General features: G+C 41.9%; 1 protein-coding gene across 5 annotated transcripts in view; it reads right to left on the bottom strand.

The window, feature by feature from the left end:
* The window catches only part of LOC129748903 (uncharacterized), a 300,169-nt gene that overhangs the window by 2,937 nt on the left and 272,816 nt on the right, over positions 1-24,416 (bottom strand). For 2 of the 5 annotated variants that reach the window (XM_055743695.1, XM_055743691.1), the window contains exons 4-14: positions 17,587-19,323; positions 12,081-12,213; positions 11,527-11,659; positions 11,252-11,393; positions 10,983-11,187; positions 10,786-10,919; positions 9,811-10,721; positions 7,122-8,327; positions 6,375-6,745; positions 5,993-6,316; positions 5,815-5,925 (exon numbers count right to left, since the gene is read on the bottom strand). In XM_055743695.1, coding sequence (XP_055599670.1) covers positions 5,815-5,925; positions 5,993-6,316; positions 6,375-6,745; positions 7,122-8,327; positions 9,811-10,721; positions 10,786-10,919; positions 10,983-11,187; positions 11,252-11,393; positions 11,527-11,659; positions 12,081-12,213; positions 17,587-19,323 — 5,407 coding nt within the window. The remainder of the gene's footprint in view (positions 1-5,814; positions 5,926-5,992; positions 6,317-6,374; positions 6,746-7,121; positions 8,328-9,810; positions 10,722-10,785; positions 10,920-10,982; positions 11,188-11,251; positions 11,394-11,526; positions 11,660-12,080; positions 12,214-17,586; positions 19,324-24,416) is intronic. The other 3 variants (XM_055743694.1, XM_055743693.1, XM_055743692.1) reach the window with 3 other exon arrangements.

Genomic DNA, 24,416 nt, shown 5'->3' with positions numbered 1-24,416 from the left:
GAAATTATTGCGACACCGAAAATGGAACGCCAATTTTCTTATAACTTTTAGAATCAAACCAAAATTTAAGGGTAGTTTTGTACATATATTTACTTCAAAAATCAAAAGAAAAGTTAATCGATGGAGCCTTGAGTGTAAAATTGAACGCATTTTCGCTTGATGCCCTCCATCAAAGTCTTTACAATGTCATCCGGTACCAGTTTCTCAGTTTTTTTTTCATTTTCTAACATGTTTTTCTCGTCTTTGACTGTCTTCTTGCTCTTCCGAAGATCTCGCTTCATTATTGTCCAGTACTGCTGAACCAGGCGCAACTCCGGACAGTTTGGCTGGTTCATGTCCTTTGGAACAAAATGGACAGAATTGCCCTTATACCACTCCAGGACACTTTTAGAATAGTGGCATGATGTCAAATCTGACCAAAATAGCGGAGCATCGTCGTGCTGCTGCAAGAACAGCAGAAGGCACTTTTTGAAGCACTCAGATTTGTAGATCTCGCTATTTATTGTGCCCTTTGTCACGAAAGGCTCACTCATCATTCCGCAAGAGCAGATGGCCGGACGAACTTCGACATTTTCTTCTTCTTAAATTTGTCATCCACATCGAACTTGCTCTTGCCGGTGAAAAACTCCAACCCCGGAATTTGCTTGAAATCGGCTTTTATATCCGTTTCGTCGTCCATCACACAGCAGCCATATTTTGTCAGCATCTTCTCGTAGAGCTTCCGGGACCGAGTTTTAGCCGTCGATTTTTGCCGCTCATCGCGATTTGGGAAGTTCTGTACCTTGTGTGTATTTAGTCCAGCTTTCTTCTTTGCATTCTGGACGTGGCTCTGCGACATGCCGATCTTTTTAGCCAAATCACGACTTGAGACGATGGGGTTTGCTTTAATCATCCGCTTCACTTTTATCTTTGTCTTTTTTGTTTTTCGGTCCCGGTTTTCTTTTAGCTTATTTGCCGTGGTCCAACTTCAACCGCTCCTGGACCGCTTCGACACTCTGGAGAAGGTTGAATGGTAAACATTTTTCCCAAAAGCCGGCTCGACAGGTCAGGGAATTTCAGGTGTTTAGAAAACATGTTCTCTCGACTCGCGTTGGTTCACATCCACTTTCGTTGAATCGAGAAACACGACTTCGAGTTTGACAGCATATAAACAATACATAGATATGAGAAAGTGTGCAAAATTTGGCTGATTTTTACCCAATGGTAAAAAAAGTTATGCCCTGTTGAATGTGTCGCAATAATTTCGTGTTCGTCCTTTACTGGTAAATATCGCCGTGGCTCATTCTTCGCCTCCACAACCCGTCTAACTGCACGTCACCAAAGATGGTTCTTAACGGGCCATTATTCAATCAGTGTCATACACGATGTAATTCGTAATCACAGCGACCAAATTGTTGTTGCAGCACTTTGGCAGTGGAAAGGAGAGACTTTACTACTTGAGGGTAGAAACTGGAATACTTTGTTTTTAACTTTGCTTTCTTTTATACTAGTCTGTTCCCTAGAGATTCATAGGGAACCATAGTTACACTAATTTGTTTGTTAATGATAACACCAACATGCCGTAAATATCATGAAAATTTCGAAAAAGATACAACGGCTCACCGACAGGACTTGAACCTGCAATCTCCGCTTCGGTACAACGGCGCGTTAGCCAATTCCACCACGGTGAACGTGATGGAACCGGCGAACACGAGCAATCGAGCTCTGCCGATCAACTGCTGGACCTTCTATCGAAACACCATGTATATCCCGCATGTGATCTTTCCCTCTATTGATCTCTCTTGTTTCTCTAACCCCACCCATCGACTCGGGATTTTTAGCCGAACGAGCACATGGTCGATTGCTTCGGGTTTGCCGCAACTTACGGTCAGATGAAGAAGCAATCAGTGCCGCTCAAGGTTCCGAGCAGACCAGTTACACAGGGAGGTGTTGCTCTGTTGATAGTTCATGTTTCTCTAATTTCTTTCATCACATATGAAAATGTGATCATTTTCAGGTACAAAGATGTACCAAGCGATTTCATAACATCAGTATTGATTTCAACATGCGTGTGTTGTTATTCATCTCATCGATTACTTCGATGAGACGAATCTCAACACTCCTCCTCAACACACGCTGTTAACAGTTATCCAACTGCAATCTCTCCGGTGGCTCCTCCTGAAGTGGCTACTCCTCCTCGACACACACCGAACCTTATCGCCTTCAGCACGACTAGGTTTCGCTCTACGACCTTCCACTGGTTTCGCCCGACGACCATTTCCTGGCTCACTCGACGACAACCTGCCTTCGGTTCGCTCGACGACAACCTCCCGTCGGCTTGACGCTCCTTGCAGTTTGTAGCCTCAAGGCTTTTCGCCTTCCCAGCGGCTCGCAACCCTCTTAGGATTCCCGGCTCGACCACCTTCCATCGGATTCCAGGCTCGACACCTCCGGACGGATTTTCGGTTCGACTGCCTTCCAATTGGATACCAGGCTAAACCACCTTCCAATTGGATCCCTGGCTCGACACCTCCGAACGGATTCCCGGTTCGACGCCTCCGCATGGATTCCCGGCTCGAAACCACCAGATGGTTTTCCGGCTCGACGCCACCGAAAGGATTCCCAGCACGATCACCTCCGAACGGATTCCAGGCACGACCACCTTCCATCGGATTCCAGGCATACCACCTCCGAATGGATTCCCGGCTCGACGCCTCCGAACGATCCCAGGCTCGACGCACCTCCAATCGGTTTCCAGGCTCGACGCACTACCAAACGGTTACCAGGTTCGACACACTTCCAAACGGCTACCAGGTTGTCCTCCTGCCGCTGATGATTCCACTTCTCTCCTCCTTTCCACTAGTGCTGGGCCCATAACCTGTTGGACAGGGAGCACTTTCGGAGTGGAAAGGAGAGAAACGATTTGAAGGTTAAAACTGGAATACTTTGTTTTTAACTTTGCTTTCTTTTATACTAGTCTGTTCCCTAGAGATTCATAGGGAACCATAGTTACACTAATTTGTTTGTTAATGATAACACCAACATGCGTGTGTTGTTATTCATCTCATCGATTACTTCGATGAGACGAATCTCAACACAAATTTCATCGCATTTGTACAAATGTGGTGTAATGTATGACCCGCTTTAGGGCCAAAACAGTATCAGATTTCGGATCGATCCTCCTGATTTTAATACTTTTTTCTACTTTTTTCGAGCTGGTTAGTGTGCTACACTACCGGTGTGTTCGTAAATTGATTTTTTCTATCGATGTGATTGACATCTCAATTCCTATGTTTACATTTAAAATTTTGTTCGCTTTTAGAAAATTTAAAGTGTTTTTGTAAAAAAATGGATACAATGGCCTTCGCCGTTGCCGAAACTGTTTTCCACGAGGACGGCACTGTTTATGTGGTTTGTAATTCAAATCAAGGTGGGTATATATTCAGGAGATGTTCCCGAATAACAAATTCCCGATTCAGCCATTTTGGCTATGTAGGCTATGCAACTATACGGAACTCATGAAGTTTGTTTACCAACAAACCACAGAAAAGCTGAGCAAAAAATAAACAAACTCATTGAGAGCCCCGCTCACTCCTCGCCTACTTACTGTGAAAGTCGGAGAACCTAGTGTATCTAAGAAACTTGATTCGAATGGAGAAGAAAAACTACTACGATTTGGGCGTGAATCTAGCGATTCTGTTTTGCAGGCTTGTCTGGTAAATAATTGTTATTGTATATGATAGTATGTGTTTAATATGTTGGAAAAATTGATAATATGTATATGTACGTGTCTTACTTTAGGTGAATTAGAAATAGTTTTAGTGGAAAACTTTTTCAGCCTGGAACCGGACGATGCTGAATTCATCGACGATGGCAACAGACGATTGTCGGATGAGCAAATCAAGGATTTCATCCATTTTCGTCTAGAGCTCGAAGGAGAATTTCGGGACATAACTGCAGCACTGATGAGTTGAGATCAAAATGGGCGAACCTCATGAAAACCTACCGCATCAATTTGGATGCCAGGATTCGATCCAGATCTGAAGCTGTTACTTGGACATACTTCAAAGTATTGGACAATGTTCTCGGAAAGACTGCCAGCCATAATGTTTCTAAGTAAATAATTTGGTTTACATTTTCAGTCACTAAGGAAAATGTAGAGCCTAGGAATTTGATGCCAGGACCTAGTAGGCCATCTTCGAAGCGCCGTTTAGAAGTCCAAAATGAAAGCTATTTAAAAAAGGCAAAATTGGAATCGAAGAGGAAAGAAACAGGGAATTGAAGCGTAGGAATGACTTTTGCGAGCGGAAACTTGCGCTGGAGAAGCACAAACTTGCATTAGAAGAAATGAAACTCGCAATACATAGAAAAGACAATTGAGAGTCAATATTTTAATTTAAAAATTCATTATAATATCGTGAAATAAATGTTCTAATTCGATTTCTTTTTGTTTGTGCCCGTCTATTAATTATTGCATTATAGAATTTTGGTGTTTGCCGACTTCGATCTTTACGTTAACACACGTCTCTCTTATAAGGAGTGTATCGAAAAGAGGTTATAAACATTTTTTTTTTCATTGTATTGATTTTATTGATGATTCAAACAAAGAAACAGTTCGGAAGTGTTTTAAAAAGCTTATTCTTACAGTTTATAAAAAAATACAAGTTAAAAAGTTATTATTGGTAATGTTCTCGGACTTTCGACTTGACGCTTTTCATTATGTTTTGTACAGCTGATTGATCACACTTCTTGGCCGCAAATTTTCTTGAAAACCGCCATGGTCCCGTTGGCCTTACCATCCTTCTTGAAAACTCTCTTATCGATAGCCCAATATCGTGCTATGGGGCGAAGCTGGGGGCAGTTTGGTGGGTTAATATCTTTCACAACAAAATCTACATCTACATCTTTATCCTCAAACCATCTAAGAGTGGATTTAGCGTAGTGGGCTGACGCCAAATCCGGCCAGAACAATAGTGGAGTCGTATGTTTCTTATATAGTGGCAGCAAACACTCCTTTTGGTAGATATCGGCATTTATTGTTCCTTTTGTAAAGAAACTCGCCGACTTCAATCCGCAGAAGCAGATTGCCTGCCACATAAGAACTTTTTGGTCAAATTTTTACACCTCAATCGACTTCTCGTGGTCACTCACATCCTCCCCAATAGCTGCAGTGTAGAATTGTGGTCCCTTAGAGGACAAACGTTCTAATGAACAGTCATGCACAGGTTCCATTTCGTTCGAGGGCCAAGTCTTCTCGATCGCAGTTGATCATTGGGGAATATGCTATAACAAGCAAATAACTCTGCAAAAAAAAATCAAACAACGTCGGAGAAATTGACGCTATTTCGTTCCCTACACCACAATGTGTGAACTACATAACGCTGCGAAAATCATTGGATCAAATCAACAAACAGCTCTAGTAATACGGACATCAACAAATATTGTACCCTTTTTTATCAAGACGGATGAGATCATAACTTAATCTTTTTATAGAAGATGGCAGGATAATACTTTAACATCAATATTATATAGACATTGTTACTCGCTCAAAAACCACCGGGTAAGCTCAACGAATAGAATCTAAGCTCCAAAGCGGTATGTCTCAAATTAAACTGAATGATAGGGTCATCGAAAATATTGGTAACCAGTCAACGTCGAATTTTGGTAGTTAGCTAGTAAGCCAAAGAAACAAAAATCTAAAATTTCTTTGATGGGACTTTGAAGAGGTTTACGACTGGAATACAGAAGGTTGCCGAAATAGTTGCACAATAGTCAGAGCGCCGAATCCCTATTTACAATAAAAAGTAAACATCAAAAGCAAAGTCATGTACTTACTTTCTATATTCAGCATCGAGCGTTGTTTCGCTATACTGTTGTGCTAACCGCATAGCCGCTACCAAATCGAACATATCTTTGGATAATACTTTGTGTGCCATCTCGACTTCCCTAGGAAGATAAATGTCAGATAAGTCAGTTATTCAATGAAGTCATTTCCATTTAATTTTAATCTTACTTATGACACTGTGCTGGAAAGGAAGTTGAAATATGGTCCACCGCTCCAAGGAGCGTTCTCAGCTCTATGCCCACGTTCCGAACCAGATCCAGATAACTTTCGGCCAAAGATTTGTCCACCCCCTGACTAAGTGCCATGATCGATTTGACCACACTCGTTGTCGCCTGATAGACAATGTCCCCGTTACGATCCAGGGGCATTGTCCGGGTTGGCTCCATCTTTTTCATGAGAAGCTTTTCATCCCCGGACAACGGGGTTGTACAACGTTCCATGGACGAGCTTTTGGATTTTATCATACCAGATGTAGAACCTGGGGTGTGCGGTCTGAAAAAAAATATATTCAATAAGAGTTTTTTTTTCAAATGAATATTCTTAAAGTTACCTCGAATCCGAAGCATTTGGAGTCGTAGGATAGTGATCGCCAAGACTCTGCGGACCGGACATTGTATTTTGCGGGGAAAAGTGTGGACTCTGCTGGGAGTGGTAGCTTCCAGACAAAGATCCACTTCCACCCCCTCCTGCCCCTCCGGATCCGGAACCATTGCCGGAAACGGTTGTTGTCGCAGCAGCACCGCCGTTGTTGACTTCTGCAGGGGGCTGATCGAACGATGCGCTGCCAGCAGCGGACGTGATCAGGCTCAGTCGCTTGTGGAAAATGCTTTCCTCCTGCTGTAACCACTTGGAATCGTTTTCGCTTTCCTGCTGTTGCTTGCGCAGCTTGGCTTCGAGCATTTGTTGCATTTCTGGGACCTGCTGCAAAAAGGGACGTGGAAAGGTTTTTGGTAAGATATTGGCAAAATCGACAGTAATTCAAATTTTTTCATTGGAAACCAAAAATTTAGCTTTTTTTCAAATAAATTTTGACAAACTTACATAAACATTAAATGTGAACTGAACAAAATCATACTGATAATCACTACATGCGCTTTATAAAGTTTTACCTCTAACAACAACTTAAGATCACACAAATCTTCAATTATAAAAATTAACATCTTATGTAAACAGTAACTACTTGAAAAACAAATCAATATCATCAAGTGACGAGCAGACTAAAATAAGAAACCGAAGAGAAAACGCACGACCAAGAACGAAAGAAAAAAACAATCAGTCGAAAGATCGCAACTCCAACCTGCTGGGGATTTGATCCTGAACCAACTGCAATTCCCGAAGCTTGCTGTTGCTGATGCTGAACCTGTGCTTGATTTAGCGGCTGCTGAGGAACCATTGCCTGAGCGATACCGATCTTCAGAGCTGTTCCGGCTGGTTGATGAGGTATTTGTACCTGCTGGGACGAAGCAATACCCATCATGGGCATACCCGGCTGCTGAGGATTAATGTTCTGAGGAACCCCGGAAGCAATGGCCGAATACGGTGGTGGAGGTTGCTGTTGTTGGTACATTTGGTGCTGTTGCCACATGGAACGTTGTGGAGTGTTCTGTTGCTGTTGTTGGTTGTTGAACTTATTAGAACTTTGAGCTGAGCTATACGGCGGAGGAAGAGAGAAGTTGGCAGCCGGCTGGCCACCTCCCGGAGACATCAGGGTGCTTGGGGGTAAAATTCCCTTTTCAACACTTTTCTTTAGAGCAATGGATGCACAGGACTTGACATTAACCCCTCCAAAGTCGTAGATCTCTTCTTGGAACGGTTCCTGTTCTTTCGGAGCAGCTGAAACTGGACTACGATAATTCTGATAGGACATATTCCTCTCCAAACTTCCGGCACGGCTTCCGGAGTTCATCATCATATGCTGGTTCCGCTCCAAACTGCCACCTTTGAATCCGGCCTTGTTACCCATCATATCACTCACGATTGCGGCGGATTGATTCCTCTCCAAACTGCCACCCTTCATGCTATTGATAAACATGGATTGATTTTGATTCCGCTCCAAACTTCCCATCCGACTTCCGTAGTTTTGTCCCATCTGACCACCACGTTCCAAGCTGGCAGATCTAACGCCATGACCCGTTGGGTAAGCGGATTCCATCTGGCTTCCTCCACTGTATTGTCTCGTTAGTGAGTTAGATCTCATGGCCTTCGCCGTCCCGTATTCCATGCTCATCTGTCGAGTCCGCTCCAAGGAGTTGATCCGGGCAGCATAGGCGGATACCAAATTTTGACCAACGTTGCGTTCCAAGCTGCGGGATTTGCTCGAGGAAGATTGTTGTTGCTGCTGTTGTTGGTGTAGTTGTTGGTTGGATCCCATCTCTTCCTGTGGGGATTTGATCATAGCTGCCGATGGAAGGTATTGACCTGGATAAGCCATGTACTGTTGTTGTTGCTGCTGAAGCTGCTGCTGCTGCTGCTGGTGGAAGATCGTTTGCTGATATGGGACCTGCTAAATGGATTGGTTACAGGTTGAGTAAGTTTAGTTTTCATTATCCTTCTGAAGCTCATGTTCGATGCTAGACATTTTGGAATTGTTATTGGTTGAAAATCTCATTATTTGTGTCTAGATATTCCAACTTCTCCTTTGGGTGTAGGGATTTAACTCAAACCTTTTCTGGGATTGCCGACAATTTAAAACCAACTATGTCGTTTTACACGGTAGACTTTGAATATTCATGGCAATCTTGGCTTGACTGGGCGCAAACCTTATTTTAATCCAAAGTAGCAAAATTATTGATTCGAGCGAGATATTCACGACTGAGTACCGTGCCTATTCATATGTAGTTCAGCGAAGCTGTGAAAGCGTTCGAAAACCTACAACCTAATATATTATGGATCGCACGATTTTAAGGCTACGGGCTTCCTGAGGGGAAAAAGTTGGTTTTTGTTGCTGAATACAGCATTATGTGAGAAGGAACTCTTATAATGTTTCTTTAGTGCCAACCAAAACACGAAGTTTGAGTAAACTTCCAAAGCTTTTGTTCGACAAACCTAATAAGACTTTCTAGATTTTGGCACAATTTTCCTGTTTGTTAAATCATACCCCACATTCAGCTACAACAATTGGCGTAGGCTTTCAGCTTCCCGGAAGTAAGTACCACTGCTGCCTGCAAAAAGTTTACTCGAGAGTACCGTGTTTACATTTCTGCTCGTGAAATTTACGAAATTGCGATCGAATGAATGGTTGATTGTCAATGACTATGAAGGTCTTTTGAAAGCAGAAACTTCTGCGGTCTAGTACATTAGTATCTCGATACGATAAAAATAGGATTTTGTGAAACTTTTTTTTTGTGACTTTTTAATATTGAGTATCGTGTGTGTTAGGTTTCATTTCAAATTACGACGAATGTATTGAAATGATTTCGCTCAAAGTATCTTAAAAGACATGATTTCGGTAAAGGAGGACTTTCCATCTCACTCTTAGAAGAATAATGTATTGGATTGTGTTAATTTGTCCCCTTCTCATTTTGCAGTAATGCGTTTTAATTGAAAATACGCGTTACCGTTCGGCCTAAACTTTTCACCGGATATGTTTCAGCGTGACATTAGTGAAGATTATTTAAATGCATTGCTATGCAATGAAGTATATCAGATATCCAACAGGTAAATCCACGAGTATTCTTTTGTTTTTTGATAACCCTTTTCTATGACCATAAAGGCTTCGAGCTTATTGAACCCATCCAAAAGGCTTTGGCGAGGGAAGTATTCCGAAACAGAATTCTAAGTGTCTAACGCCTGTTACAGCATGTTGCTTTTGCGCGAGCAACAAAAATGCTCGGAATCATCTCGAAATTCAGTTGTTAGAACAGCTCATTGAAAATAGGTGTTTATCCCTGGCTGTGAATGATTGTTTCCAAATCATTGAACCTTACAACTTCAATATTACCCGCATCGAATCGCAAAGGACAATGAAAAATACAACTTCCACCAACCTGTTGGAAATATTGCTCCTGAAGAGCCTGCTGTTGCTGTTGTTGCTGCTGCTGCTGCTGATGGTATTGCTGGTACATTACCAGATTACCCTGAATAGCTGGCTGCATAGCTGCGGCCGCGGCTACTCCATAAAATTGTTGTTGCTGCTGCTGTTGTAGTTGCTGCTGCTGTTGGGGATCATTGGAATGCATGAAATTATTGTTATTCAAGGGAACGGGAACACCCGCGGCCAAGGCAGGCATTCCCATGGACATTGTTCCGGCGGCAGCGAGTTGACCTTTTTGGAGCGCTTTGTAGGTTGGTTCGATGGAATGGGTTTGCTGCGTGAGTGCGTTGATAATTTCGCAAGGTGTCGGGAAGGATTGGTTCGGATTGGGCTGGGAAGCGAGGGGACCGGATTGGAGTGGGTTGTTATTGGTAGAAAGCGGTTCGTTAGGATTTTTGTAGCGTTCCAAAGAATCGATACCCAACGGTTGGTCGGCACTAGGGACTTGATCCATTTCGGCCGAAGGTACCAGGGTGCTAGTTGATGGCGAAGCTACGATAGAATTTTGATTATCAATTTCCAAAGAGGATGAAGGGTCTGTAGCGGTTTTGGTTTCGTTATTTGCCTCGTCTATAGTGGGATCGAGTTTGAGTAGATCGTTTGCTGCTAGAGGGATTGTTTTCAATGGCATATTTTCGGCGGTGCTAGCGGGTTCGTTTACGATCGCGACGTTATCAGTATTATTTTGTGCAATTGGATCTAAATCTACGGCTACGCTATTAAATACCGAAGCAGGTGTGGTGTAAGATGAAGCGTTCACGCCTCGCTGTTCGTTCTCGCGCATCAGGGCGGCCAGCACCGTTGGATCCCGCGCTATGATGTAGGTTTGCGGGGCCCCGAGAGCCTGCTGAGACCCATCGCCAGCTGGAAGCAGTCAAGCGTGATTTTAAAATTCAAGCTTTCCAGAAGCACCATCTCGGTAACTTACCTCCCATCATTGGACCGCGGGCCGGTTTTGGTGGAGCTACATCGTCACCAGCTCCCCAGGACATAGCCGCAACTCGACGATTCTCACGACGCATCGTTTCGCAATCGCTGTGGCGTTCTTCCATCAGAATTTCACTGTTGAAAAAGTTACAATTTTACATCTCAAGCCAATTTTCTATGCCCATAACAATAACTTACTATAGCACCTCCTTAACATTTTTGAAGTTGGGTCGTTTGTGCGGTTCGTATGACCAGCACTGGGACATTAGGGAATACAGCCGTGGGGGACAGTTAACCGGCAGCGGGAGTCGTTCTCCGTTTTCCAGTTTTCCGATCACATCACAATTTTTTATTCCTTGGAATGGCTTCACACCGAGCATCAAAATCTCCCAGGTGCAGACTCCTGTTGAACAATCAAAGTGATTTATGAAGATCCACAGATCAAATTTTGAACCAATCCAACTCACCAAACATCCAAACGTCACTGGCAGTCGTGAAACGGCGGAAATTGATCGATTCCGGTGCCATCCACTTGATCGGCAGCATCCCTTTGGTGGAGGTGTAGTACGATTGATCTTCAACCCATCTTGAGAGACCAAAATCGGCAAGCTTATGAAGAAAAAAAGAACAATCATAGTAACAGTTGCTTGGAAATGGCATTCTAACATCAACCCCTTCCGGCTAAACATCTCAAAATTTTAGTTTATTTAAAAAATATATAAAAAATAATATTTAAACTCACCTTGATACAAGTTGGTGAACTGACGAGTACGTTTCGGGCCGCAATATCCCGGTGGACGAATTTTTTCGACTCCAGATAACTGAGCGCCGTCGATAGTTGATAGGAGTACAGAAGCAGAGTCCCAAGTTTCAACCTGAAACCAAAGAAAACGGAAGATGGTTCGTCACTATCCGGACAATGATTGCTACTTCTATACGGAAAAGATTGTTCCCGGGGCGGAGGCTCCGATCCCGATCGTAACTCGAAAGCCGGCCCCTCCCAGGCAGGAAGTCTTTACGTGGGGCTTCGGAGAATTGTTCGAAGCCAACACAGGCATAAAGGGGGAAATCTTCCTGCCCTGTCGAACCCGTGGGACAGTGCCGTTGCCAACGGCTGGTCAAAAACGCTTGTTCCGCATTCATCAGGCGGGCCCGGCAGGAATGTGTAATGCTCCGGTTCCTCGGTCCCGGCTCGAGGAATATCGTCGCGCGCTGGGCTTTGTCAAGGATCCTCCGCCCAAAAAGGAGGGAAAGAAAAAGAAAGGCAAAAAGGGGAAGAAATGAGCAGAGACTTACTTGGGACCGTTCTTTTTGAGGTAGGCGCGCAGTTCACCCAGCCGGGCGAGTTCCATGACGATCCAAATCGGGGGACCGCTGCAGATGCCGATGAGCTTGATGATGTGTGGATGCTCGAACTTTTGCATAATATCTGTGAGGGAGCAGAAATGTACATGTTATACAAACAGCAAATGTAACCCTGGTAAATTTTGAAATAAAAACCATTCGATCACTGATTTCTCTCCATATCTCGCGTGAGCTTTCATTACGTCGTATGAAACATCGTGAGAATTAACAAAAAAAACTGCTGAAAAGGTAATTAAAAAAACTTTAAAATTTGTATCTCACATATAGAATGTTGTCCAGGCTACAAATATTTCAAATGGAAAGAAGTTGGAACAAGTTTATGTAAGTGTTTGTAATTTTTCGTAATAAAACTGTTAGTTTACACTTTGTTTCATACGACGTAATGAAAGCTCACGCGAGATATATTATATATTTTTCAAATGTTATCACTTTTACAAAAAACTTTTGTAAATACGAGGAAATAAAGGAAGGTGATAAGATTTTGAATTCCTTGTAAGCCCTTCACTTCCTCGAAACTTAACTAACCCAGAAAACAAAAGATATCCTGTAGCGTAGTCCCAACTGTTTAACGTGTTGACGTGCAGACGCTCAAAATTTACACGGAAATGCGTAAGAGACGATCGCCAGGTTACTCGAGACCTGGCAGCCTGGCACACCGTAGACGCGCTCCTACCATTTTGCAGTTTGAAATGAAATTTAGTTAGAACTAGGATAAAGACAGTCCTTGACTGACAAGATCATTACCAAGATCGTTAGGTTAGCTGACGGTCTCTGGGAGACAACAGTATTCGGGAGTTTCCAGGGTTCAGGCCAACGAATACCCATGTGATGACGCTTACTGAATGATCATGGCTAACACAGCAGGCCACTGTAGAGTCCAGTTAAAACATTTCATGCCGCCTTTGATTATACATCAACTTATATTTGTTATTGATGTAGACAATCACAACACTTATCATCGAGGGGCGATCCTACAGCCACCGAAACTGTCCCTCGGTACTCGGTACATCGAAACCGCAAAGTAACTTCAACCGAAGATAGTCCGCGTCCGGATGGTATTCCAAATTTGCTAAAAAAAGGCCGCGTTTAACCGGAAAATACCACAGCAGACAGGCTGATATGCCAATTGGACATATCAGCGAAAATTGTTATAAGTGATCATACAAACTACAAATATAGGACCCCAGCTTCTACTAAATAGGTAGATCATGTTAGTGAGCTGCGTTCTAGATAACACTCTATCATCAAGAAGTGTGTAAGTCGATTGTTCCTACACATCAAGCTGTAAGCACAACCATTTCAAGGTAGAGAATTATGTTAGGGATTACAACCGATATAGAACACCGGGGTAGGTTAACAACGCTGGAGGTCATTCCTGTGTTACCTTCTTGAATCGGTCAATAGTTAAGGGATGGCCATCTTGAGTTCCGGTAACAACTTGATCAGTTTCTTCGCCATCCGTCGATGGACAAAATATCCAGTGGACCCGGGGGTCGGATGCCTCTCCTGATTAGCGCTGGTCTGGCTCTGATCTGGGGAACTCGTAAAGGTTCATACAGGCCTTCGAAAGGAATAGTCTGGGAACCATGCATTAAAGGCGCCCGTATCTTCAGAAAGTGAACGCTTCCGTTGGAGTTAGCAGATTGGGGACAAGTTTCTGAATTTATGATGGTCTACATATCACTCGATCTCTAGAAATCTAAAATTGCTTGCCCTGGATCCGTTGGTCGGGCAAAACCCTGACGAGGATGTGCATTTAGGCTCTAAAAAAAGAACCATCATTGAGCAGCCCAAAACACGGAGTGAGCAACAAGCAGGAGTCAATCAAGGTTAATGCAGGGGACGTATGTCGACGTCCTTCGACAGATGAGAACGGAGCAGATGGTTGCCGGACTGGGCAAAAATGAAATTTGAATCCGTCGAACTCGCTCCGGTGAAATGATCCTCTAGCTGAGGCGGTAGAAGGCTTAAGTGAAAAGTCCTTGAAGCATGCTTTTCAAGAGGAAATGACTCATGTAAAAAACAGGCAAACCTATTTCAACCCGAACTCCGAAGTGCAGTTCAAGTAGAATCAAGAAGAAGAAGAATAAAAGTATTCCTAGTTCTACCATCATACAAGTTGGTCCTTTTCACTGCCTAAATGCTGCTCTGCGAAGTACTTCCGCCTCAACGTGGTGCATAGTGGAAACGTGTCTGCAGACTCGTCATCTGTAGGCATACGGCCAAGAGATCTACACGTCACACTTGATGCAGCCAGTGGGCCTCAGATTGAGTCTCGAAGAGTCGAGACGCAGAATAGGTTAGGTGTGTGGATATCTCCGGACCCAAGGAGAGGCGAGTTGTTCTGAATGAGGGTCCTCAAGACACGAGGAGAGGCGGGTATAGACTTCTCAAATTGTGTCAAGAGGATGAGCGTGAGAGGGTCTTGAGTCACAAGGAAAGGCGGGTAGAGACGTCTCGAATTGTGGTAAGAGGCCGTTCGTGGGACTCGAGCCACGAGTAGCGGCGAACGGACTGCCAACCCGTGAGTCGTGAATCGTGACAAAGAGTGGATGACGATTGCTGGTGTAGCACGTATAAACCAGTATTTTCCGTGGAGCGTTTGGCGCGAGTATGGTCTTCCCATCATGGGTATAGCCTTTGTTGCAGGTCCGGATGGGAAATATGGACAGAGGCCCCCGGTGGACTTTATGGCGTAGGGGTACATAGTATCATGAGTCGTCCAATTGCACCCATGGACCCAGAGTAGCAAACTGGGGGGACGCGGTGGCTCGCCGTGCCTCGGAATGTAATCCGTAAAAAGGATTTACCACCTGGGTGATCAACTAATAAAAAAAAGCCAGTCCGCCGACGAGCTGCGTGTCGAGTGTGGCACAAACGTGGTGCGACTGGGTGCCTTGGCACCAGTGCTCAGTTGCAAGAGGAAGGAGTCGTCACGCGTATCGGGTAGTCGCGACCCCGATATGCGGGACGACCAAGTGTTCGAGCGGGTTCTGATCGGTCTTCTTTTTGGGTAGGTTCCTGCCCCGATTCGCGGATATGATCGACTCACGACGGGCAGAGGGCCTTGTGCCGTAAACATGTGGTGCCCAGTGGTTGGGCCTCAGACTGAGTCTCAAGGAGTCGAGACGGAGAACACGTTATGTGATGCGAGTATCTCCAGACTCGAGGAGTGACGAGTTGTTCTCGTCTCGAATTGTGTCAATGAGAGATCTCGAGTCACGAGGAGAGGCGCCCGGTCCTTGAGCCTCAAATTGTGACAAGCGGCCGAATGTGGGCTTCGAGTCACGAGTAGCGGCGAACGGATTGCCAACTCGTGAGTCGTGAATTGTGACAGTAGAGAGGAAGATCTTTATTGGTGTAGAACGAACAAATGAGTATTTGCGCGAGTATGGTCTCCCGAGTATGGTCCGGATGAGAATTATGGCCAGAGGCCCCAGGTGGACTTTATGGTGTAGGGGTACATAGTATCATGAATCACCAATTACACCCATGCACCCAGAGTAGCAAACTGGGGGGACGCGGTGGCTCGCCGTGCCTTGGAATGCAATCCGTAGAAAGGATTTACCACCTGGGTGATCAACTAAAAAAAAACGCGTCGAGTTGCAACCAAACATGATCGTCGGACCGGAGTCACTGGGAGGTTGTTAGATCGGTGCCATGAAAGGTTGTTAGGCTGGGACCACGAATGCGGTTGTCGGGTTAGAGCCACTGACAGGTCATCGACCGGAAGCCATGGAAGGATGACGGGCCGGTATAATGGAAGTATTAGTCTGTGATGGAAGGTCGTCAAGTCAGAAACCAAGTGGTGGTCGTTGGACCAGGACTGGAGAACTTACGAGCGAGGTGTCAAGTCGGTGCCATAGAAAAGGTCGTCGGACCGGAAAGCCCGGTCGTCGGGCTGGAACAACTGAGAGGCGTTAGGCCTTAGCAAAGGCGTCAAGGCTCAGGGAGAGCTTCGAGACGTATCAAGCTCGTCCTACCTGAAGCCAATCGGAAGGTCGTTAGACCTAGTTGGAGGTCGTTAAGTTAGAAATTATGTAATATCGACGGGCCGGACCCACTGCAAGATCGTGAGTCGAAAGCTAGGAGAAAAGTCATCGAGTTGCAACAGAAGTGAGAGCGTCGGGCAATAAAGGCGACGATAGAGGTCCGGTGAGTGTGTTGAAGAGAAGTAGCCCCATCTTCAGGAGGAGCCGCCGGAGTTTGTTAGGAGACTGCAGGAATGCGTGTGTTGAAGAGGAGTGTTAAGATTCGTCTCGTCGAAGCAATCGATGAGATGAATAGCAACACACGCATGAGGTGTTTATCATTAGCAAACAACTAATCAATGTCACCATGCAAATGGTTAGTATAAATAGGACGAAACATGTTGAATAGAAGTATATATACGGGATGAATCAGCAAACTAGTTAAAAATCCCAGATAAAAAAACATAAAAAAATAAAAGTATTCCAGCAGCGTTGTCAGATCTACGGATTTCAGGCATTTCTACGCAGCTACGGATCGATGCTCGAAATCTACGGATTTTCAGCATTTCCTACGGATTATCGAAAACATTATCGGGATTCCGCGGATAAACGAAAATTCTACTTGACGACCTAAAAAAGGTCATAAAGTTTCATTTTGCCAAAATCAGTACATTTTTCGATTTTTCGTTTTGTGTCAAACCTACGGACTTGAGCGGATTGCAATCTGGCAACGCTGATTCCAAGTTCTACTAGCGAACAGTTCAAGTCTCTCCTTTCCACTGCCCTAAATGCAGCATCCAGAGTTGAGAAAATTCACCCGTCACTCTTGACTAGCTATTTTCCCTCAACATCACGGCTCTGTACTCATTTGAAGCAACTACACTAACTACTCACAGTCACATGATGGATAGAGCACGACAATGGTCAACATTTCTCCGGCTTGTGGCTGGTGAAGCTCTACACATTTCGAATGAAGAAGAAAGGAATGACCATGAAAGCAAACAAGAAAAAAACCTTTGCAGCTGCTAGTTAAAAGACTTGCTGGCATGGGCAATAACAATTTTAAATGTATTCCTTGTTCGTCTTCGATCGTTTGAATGAGATTGGTCAATGCTTGACTTTGAAATTCTTTTAGCTGCACACGACTGGAGGGTGAGTGACCGGCAAACAAAATGAAACCCATTTCAGGAACTATCAATTGAGTTTGACGGACCACAAGGCTTCAACCCTGGCTGCATCAAAACATTCAACTCGCAAAGTGTTGCTACCTACTACCAAAACAAAAAGAATGAGAGTGAATTTAATACTGAGAAGCACAAGGTTGTATAATGAATTCCTATCATTCCATTAAGTTTTGTGCTGAAAATGCTTCATTCATTAAGTGAAGAATAATTTGGAAAAAGTTTCTTATGTTGAGAATCGGTGATTGAAAGTTGTCATTTATCACAATAATAAAAAAAACTTACATGCTTCCTCCAGGAACTTCTCGGACGTGGCCAAATCGGCATCGGCTTTGCAAGTCTTCACAGCCACCTGGATGACACCGCTTTTCTGCTGTTGCTGTTGATCGCCGCCATTGTTGTTATCACCCGACAACGAAAGGTCATCGAACTCGCTGGTGAGCGATTGGTTGAGCTTGTTCACCAACGTGGACTTGCTCGACAGCCGACAGGAACCGATATGGACATCACCGAACTGACCGACGCCGATGATTTCGTTCAGGGTGATCTGATTCCGGTTCAGTTCGTAGTTTCGAGCAGCGGGGGTAGAATAGTCGCCCTCATCGTCACACATGCCCAACTCAGCGTAGTCTTCATTGAGAGTGGGTTTCGCGTTCGAGCTGGTGCTAGCTTCCAGCTCATTGAGCACCGAGTTGTTCAGCTTATCGTTCGAGGAACGCGTTAGATCGTGCTTCTCCGACGACTGGGAATCGGTCATCTTCCGATGCTGACTCTTCTCCAGCGAATTGGTAGTGCTGGTGTTGGGGGTAATTTTTGGTGTAACGCTTCGATCCCATAAGCTTAAATCGCTATCGCTAAATAATCTACAGTAACCATCGACTAGATCGGCTATACTTTCGGAAGTCTTAATACCATCACATGTGATCGCCAGGTCTTCGCTATTGCCACTGACCTTGATCCTTAGTTGAGTCTTGATGTCACTGCAGGAGCAGGGAACTGTCTTTTTGTCCTTCTTGTCACTACTGCCGCAGGAACTGGTGAGATCGGGTTGGTCTTTGGAATTTTTGGAGCCTAGTTTGCTGGGTTGATGGTCGCTCTTGGTCAACGAGGACGAAACGACACTGGTCGATATTCGCTCGATACTCTCAAACTCGGTGACCTTTGTGGGTGGCGCTTGTGGATTGACCGAATACGAAATGCCGACATGTGGACCGATGATCAAATCGACTCGAATGTTCCAACCGCTACTGAGCTGTACGTTGAACTGCTCCTGGTCGAAAGTGTACTGAGTCCTAAGCAAATCGAAGAACTTGAGCATGTAATCCATCTCAGAGTAGCCGTACACCTTTTTGTATCCCGCTTGGATTAGTTTCTTCAGATTCTTCTGCTTAATGGTTTCTATCACAGATTTAGGTATAAAGTTACTGAATCCCATCTCTTTCTCGATATACTCCAGATGGTGCTTCCGATCGTTCGAGGTTTGATTCGTATCTTTATAGTAGTGTCGGATTCCCAAACAGCACAGCTGGATAGCGATTTCCTGATCGATATTTGGGATGTTGGACTGGATGTAATCCTGTTTGACTTGGTCAAAGTAAAAGTGACAGGTCGTACGATCTCGCTCGTACAGCTCTTTGAGACTTTTTGGTATGTAGCGTACTCGCAACTCCGCTTTCCAGACACTGTTGGCGTGGCCCACGACTCCACTGGTTTTTTGCTGCATCCTTTTGGCAATCGTACTTTTGTCCACATTCGGGCAGTCCGCATTGCTACAGGACGGGTTGAAAATGTGGGCCATCACCTGCGACATCGAAGTGTCCGGTGGCATCCAGAGGACTTCTTTGGTGAGCATGTGCCTGAGCCGGAGTGCGTAGCTCTGGGGATTTGTTTTGTGGCCCGGTGACATCGAGCCCACGATCAGATTAATGATCTGCCGCACATCGGACGCCTCGTCGAATCGTATCATCCGGAAGCCATGGTTGGGCAAGTGGACATGCAGTGTCTGTGTGTCGCCCGTTTGAGCTGTTGGCGAAAAGTAATTGATAGCCAGTGTCAGTGCGGCATTAGTTTATTTATTACGGTTGGTATTAAAGAGGAACAAGTTGAAAAGTGAGAACGAAAAATGATGCCAGACCAAATCGAGTAGGTACGAGCTGGTTTGGTTCAGATCCGCACTTCGATTTGTGGGAAAATTGTGGGGATAGTTTGTGGTGTTGTTTAATTACTGCCACTACTGACTGGCTCTGGCAGATTTGTAATTCAACGCCACCGCAGGTGATGGATGACGGTCAGTCGTGTAAATAAACTCAGACGACGTCGACGACTGACTATAGTGAAACGAGAACTGGCTGCATTTTGTTTGTTTGCTTTAGACAAGTGTTGCATGGAAGAATTACTTAATTGCAACGATTTAAAGAAAAAAATTAAACCGCAGAGCTGTACAAACTATTTATATTGAATTTTATGCATCAAAATTTATGAACTGAATTAAGAACCGTTTCGAAGAATCAGATATCAGAATTACTGCGTAGAGTTAGTAGAGATCAGATATATTACGGTTTAAATTCCAGAACTCTTATTTTCGTAAAAATTAAGATTCTCAAGTCTCACAGTGGTCCAAAACTCACCTATGATATTAAACAGAATTTTCAAGAAACGTTTTCATGAGTTTTTTTTCCTTTTTTATAGGAATATCACCCATCAAGGCCAACCCAAGTAACCAAAAGCTCCATAGAACAGTACTTACTCAACTGCATTCTATTCAGCTGAAAACATAAGTTCTATCCACACTTTCAAGTTCTATAATCAAAGCTGAGTAGAAGGCCATTCAGCCGTTGCATGATACTTTGAATAAAAAAGAAAAAACGAAAACAAACGAAGCGTTCACCTTTTTTAACTTGTTTTGAAATCTAACCAACATCCAAATCTGTTTTAAGTCTGTTATATCCTTTTCGCCTTTTCTCTAAATGAATTTCATAATTACTTCAAAATCTTGCATACTTGAGGATATGAACCTGGTGAAAGCTGAGCACGTTATCTTTGTACGTACCATGTGCGTAGAGTTTTGATATTCATAACATCAATTTAAACGAATTGAGGATTTTCACAAAAATCCTTCTCAAAGTCAAAGTACGCTTTTAACCAAATGATGAACAAACAATCGAGGAATAAGAGCCAGCAAGATTTGAAGATGAATTAACTAAAGTAAAAATAATAAAGTATGAGTTTGATTTCATTCTTGTGACATCATTTTTAACCACATTTTTTCCTTTTACTTGGTTGAAGAGTTCAAAAAGAAAAGAAAACTGCTTAAACTATCAAACTAAGAAGAGCTTTGGAGGACTAAGCAAAAGAAACCGCAAAATATTGTGAGGATTTGGAGCAAAATGAAAAAGGAGGCATAAACAAAAAAAAATCATAAGTTTTTATAAACATTATTCTTTCTTTTCGTGACACACATACATGTTTTGTTTGTTTAAGAATATTTTGAAATTTTGGATGCAACTAACTAATAAAACAATTCAATTCATCGCAGCGGATAGATAAATTTACGTTGTCTCCGGAGGAAAACCAATGCTTTCAGAATTAAGATTTTGCTTAGTGATTCGACCTAATATTTGGAGCAATCTGTAAAATGAGTCCATCAATTAAATGATTGCGATGGTGTTCATATTTGAGTACAAAATGAACTAAATGAATACATCGTTGGAGGCATGAAAATCTAAAGACGACGTTTGATTTGAAATGTAAAATATTAAATCGATATCCTACTGAATTTATCATAAAAACGTTTCCTGTCAATCAAATCGGGATTTTTCATTTATCATTGAAAATTGATTAACTTCATCATTTTATGCATCAATCTTTTTTCTCAATTCAATTCAATACTTTAAAGAAACTTTTAAATGATACTTTCAAAATAAAACCTCAATAGCTCTGCTCTGAACAGAGTTAGAGTTTTGGTATTTTCAATAAAGTTTCATATTTTCTTCAACGTTCCTCATAATCTATAACTTTGTAGAACAAAATAAAGCCGTACCTCTTGAAATAAAAAAGTAGTAATTTTCAATTTTTCATAGAACATTTTTAATAATTTTTATGCTTTCATGTTATGAAGCATATTTGAAAGAGGAAATGTTCCGAAGATACTTTAGAGCTAGAATGAAAGATAGGCCTTTTCGGACCACTGTGCAAATTTTTTGAAGATTTGCGAACAAAATGCCTGAGTAAATGTTTCAAATTTTCACTATCTAGTGATTATTCCTAACGCATCTAAAAATACATTTTTAAGCTTGAATGTATTAAAAGTGCCGCTAACGTATTTGGTAACTCAAAAAAATCATAAAAACATTTTGAAAAAAATGTATACATTTCAAACCAAATAACAAACATAAAAATTAAAATTATCTAGAAATAGCCGTAAAAAGAAAAGGCAGCACTAGCACGGTTTTAAAATACACCTTTATGATTATTTTTATTGAAGTCAGATTGTCGTTTTGAATAAAAAAAAAAGGAGGTTGGAATTTTTTATTCAACGATCTATTATTTCTTCTTAAAATGTTTGCTTTGTTCGCAAAAAAACAATTTGTTCTAGACCCCACGGTAAATCTTTTTTTTGTGATTAGTGCTACGTTGGATAGGGGAGGGTTTTCTCTGTAGTGTTGCTAATTTCCAGAGTTGACAATTTATATTTCTTGATATCTTGATACTCTTCAATCGTACGATTTTTTGATAGGACAAGTTCAGTAATCGAAAGGTTTGGGGTGGGCGTTGGAAACGGCAAGCCCAGATTTTTACTCTATACATGAAAATTTTCTTCAAAAAACTTTCCACTTTTCGAATGTTTTCTTTAAAAAATCTGCTGCCAGAAGACGATTTCTTCTTTTTATCAGTTAATTGTTAAAAATTTGAGCTCCAGACTTGTGGCTCAGCAATTTAGTCAGACATGCGTATTATTGAAACATTTTTAGAATAATATAACCTTCTATATTTTATTTACTTTGCTTGTATATCAACTCGAAGATTAAGGGGCCGTTCACTAATTACGTAAGCACGATTTTGGAAATTTTTAACCCCCTCTCCCCCCTGGTAAGACAAAGTAAGATTTTTCAAAACCCCCCCTCCCTCTCTAGTAAGATCTTACGTTTTTGAATTCTTTGAGAAATTGACAATTTTTTTTAAATAGCTTGAAAATATTAAAATTGTGACATATGTACATGCTTCAAAGCAAAGCACTTTAGTAAAATTAAAAAACTGTATTTGAAAAGCACAATCTATACAAAACAACAGATGAAATGTTATAAACGATTAAAGAAAACATTATTCAAGACGTAGCTTGTTGGGGGTAACAATAATTTTCAATAAATTCCCACAATCGAATAAACAATATAAAATCTAAATTCTAATTTAAAAATGAGAGATCAGGTTAGTATAAGGTTCCATAAAAAATTGTTATGTTTTTCTAAAAATCTTTTTAAAAAAATCATTCTATACCACTAGAATGGGGGCAAAAATGTTTAACGACAATCACTTTGTCAACTAACCTAAAAGCTCAGACTCATTCAGCGGTAAGCGATAAAGTTTAGGAATTTTTTGGTAAATCGTTTGTAAAATTTAAAGTTGATAGTGTCTATATCTGAAAAAAAAACTGTCAAGAAATTCATTATTTAAAGCGCCTTATATTAATTTTTAAAGATTTTTTCTGGATGAAGACATTTTCGGAATATGATGGATACAAATCGTGGTTTAACAACGCGCCATTTTCCTTTTTGTTTCTATAAATTTCTAAATTAAAAGATTGTTATGACGGAAAGCGAAAAGCGACTATATTTTTTAATAATGTGATTTGGTGTTTTTGTTGGCATGTTGGTTTGAATTGGTTTTCTATAAATTTTATGGAACCTGCATTCTTTTTTATTAATTCAAAGACATTAAAAGATAAATAACATAACATCAAAATTAACCAACAAATAGGTAGTGAGTAAAAAAACCTGGTTTCGTATGGCTGTGCCTGTGATGAATTTTTAATGAAACATTTCTTACGTAAGATTTTTGGTAACCCTGCCTACCCCCCTAGTAAGAGATCGTAAGGCAAAGGGGGAAATCCCCCCCCCCCTATGTGCTTACGTAATTAGTGAACAGCCCCTAAGAAACGGGTTATTTGAAAGGAAAAACGATGTTTTCCCATTCAACATGCATGCACCTTCGGTAATCGGATCTTAGTTGTATTGTATATGAAACCACTGTGAGTAGAAAGAAAACTCTTACTCGTTTCTTAGAACAAAATTTTAATTTTCCCATACAAATTTCATAGTTAAAATTCTCTTATGAAAAATTTCAAATTCTGCAAAAATGCAGATATAACTACTAACCATGGGGTAAATACAGCGAAAGATACTGGAATAAGGGGAGGAATAAAGCATGAAGTTTCCTACCAAACGCTTCACACGCTGTACACACTGTATGTAAACAATGACTTTTTATAAAAATCATATAATGCAAAAGTCTCAAATCGTTAAAAAAAAAAAGTTGGATTTCATCAAATAGCTTATCGTGGACAGGGCACATTCTTCACTGATTCGTAACCGTACATCTAAGAGCATGTTCACTAGTGTTGGGAAAAAGTGGTAGAAATTTTGACATTTTGAAAATTTTACCATGCAAAAATGTTTTCAAGATCTTTCAAACTATAGTTTGTGATTTTTTTCAGGCTTTGAGAATTTTTCCTACATATTTTGACGTTTGAAAGAGAAATACAAATGTTCGAAAATATTTATAAAAAATGACAAACAACAACTTAAAAGCGTGTACTGTACATCAAAACACTTTACAATGTTCAACATTTATTTTACTTTAAATTTTGCCGGCTCATAGTTTTGTTAGGTTCTAAAGTGTAGCCAGGAATGATTTTTTAATTTCAATTTCTCCATTGAAACTTTCGTTCAAATCCCAAAATCTTGAAGAGTCGCTCTAGAATAATGCGAATTACATATTTTGTTACTTTTTTGTTCATATGTAATTTACAGTTGTGTTCAAAAAAGAATGAAATCGCGTGAAGCTGCGCACCCACTTCCTACTTTGACAAGCTGCCATTTCTCTATCGGTTGATATTTTTT

Source organism: Uranotaenia lowii, chromosome 2 (genome assembly GCF_029784155.1).
Source record: "Uranotaenia lowii strain MFRU-FL chromosome 2, ASM2978415v1, whole genome shotgun sequence".
NCBI classification, from domain to species: domain Eukaryota; kingdom Metazoa; phylum Arthropoda; class Insecta; order Diptera; family Culicidae; genus Uranotaenia; species Uranotaenia lowii.
The sequence above is the reverse complement of the archived record's forward strand: the minus strand, read 5'-3'. Positions and strand labels throughout refer to the sequence as shown.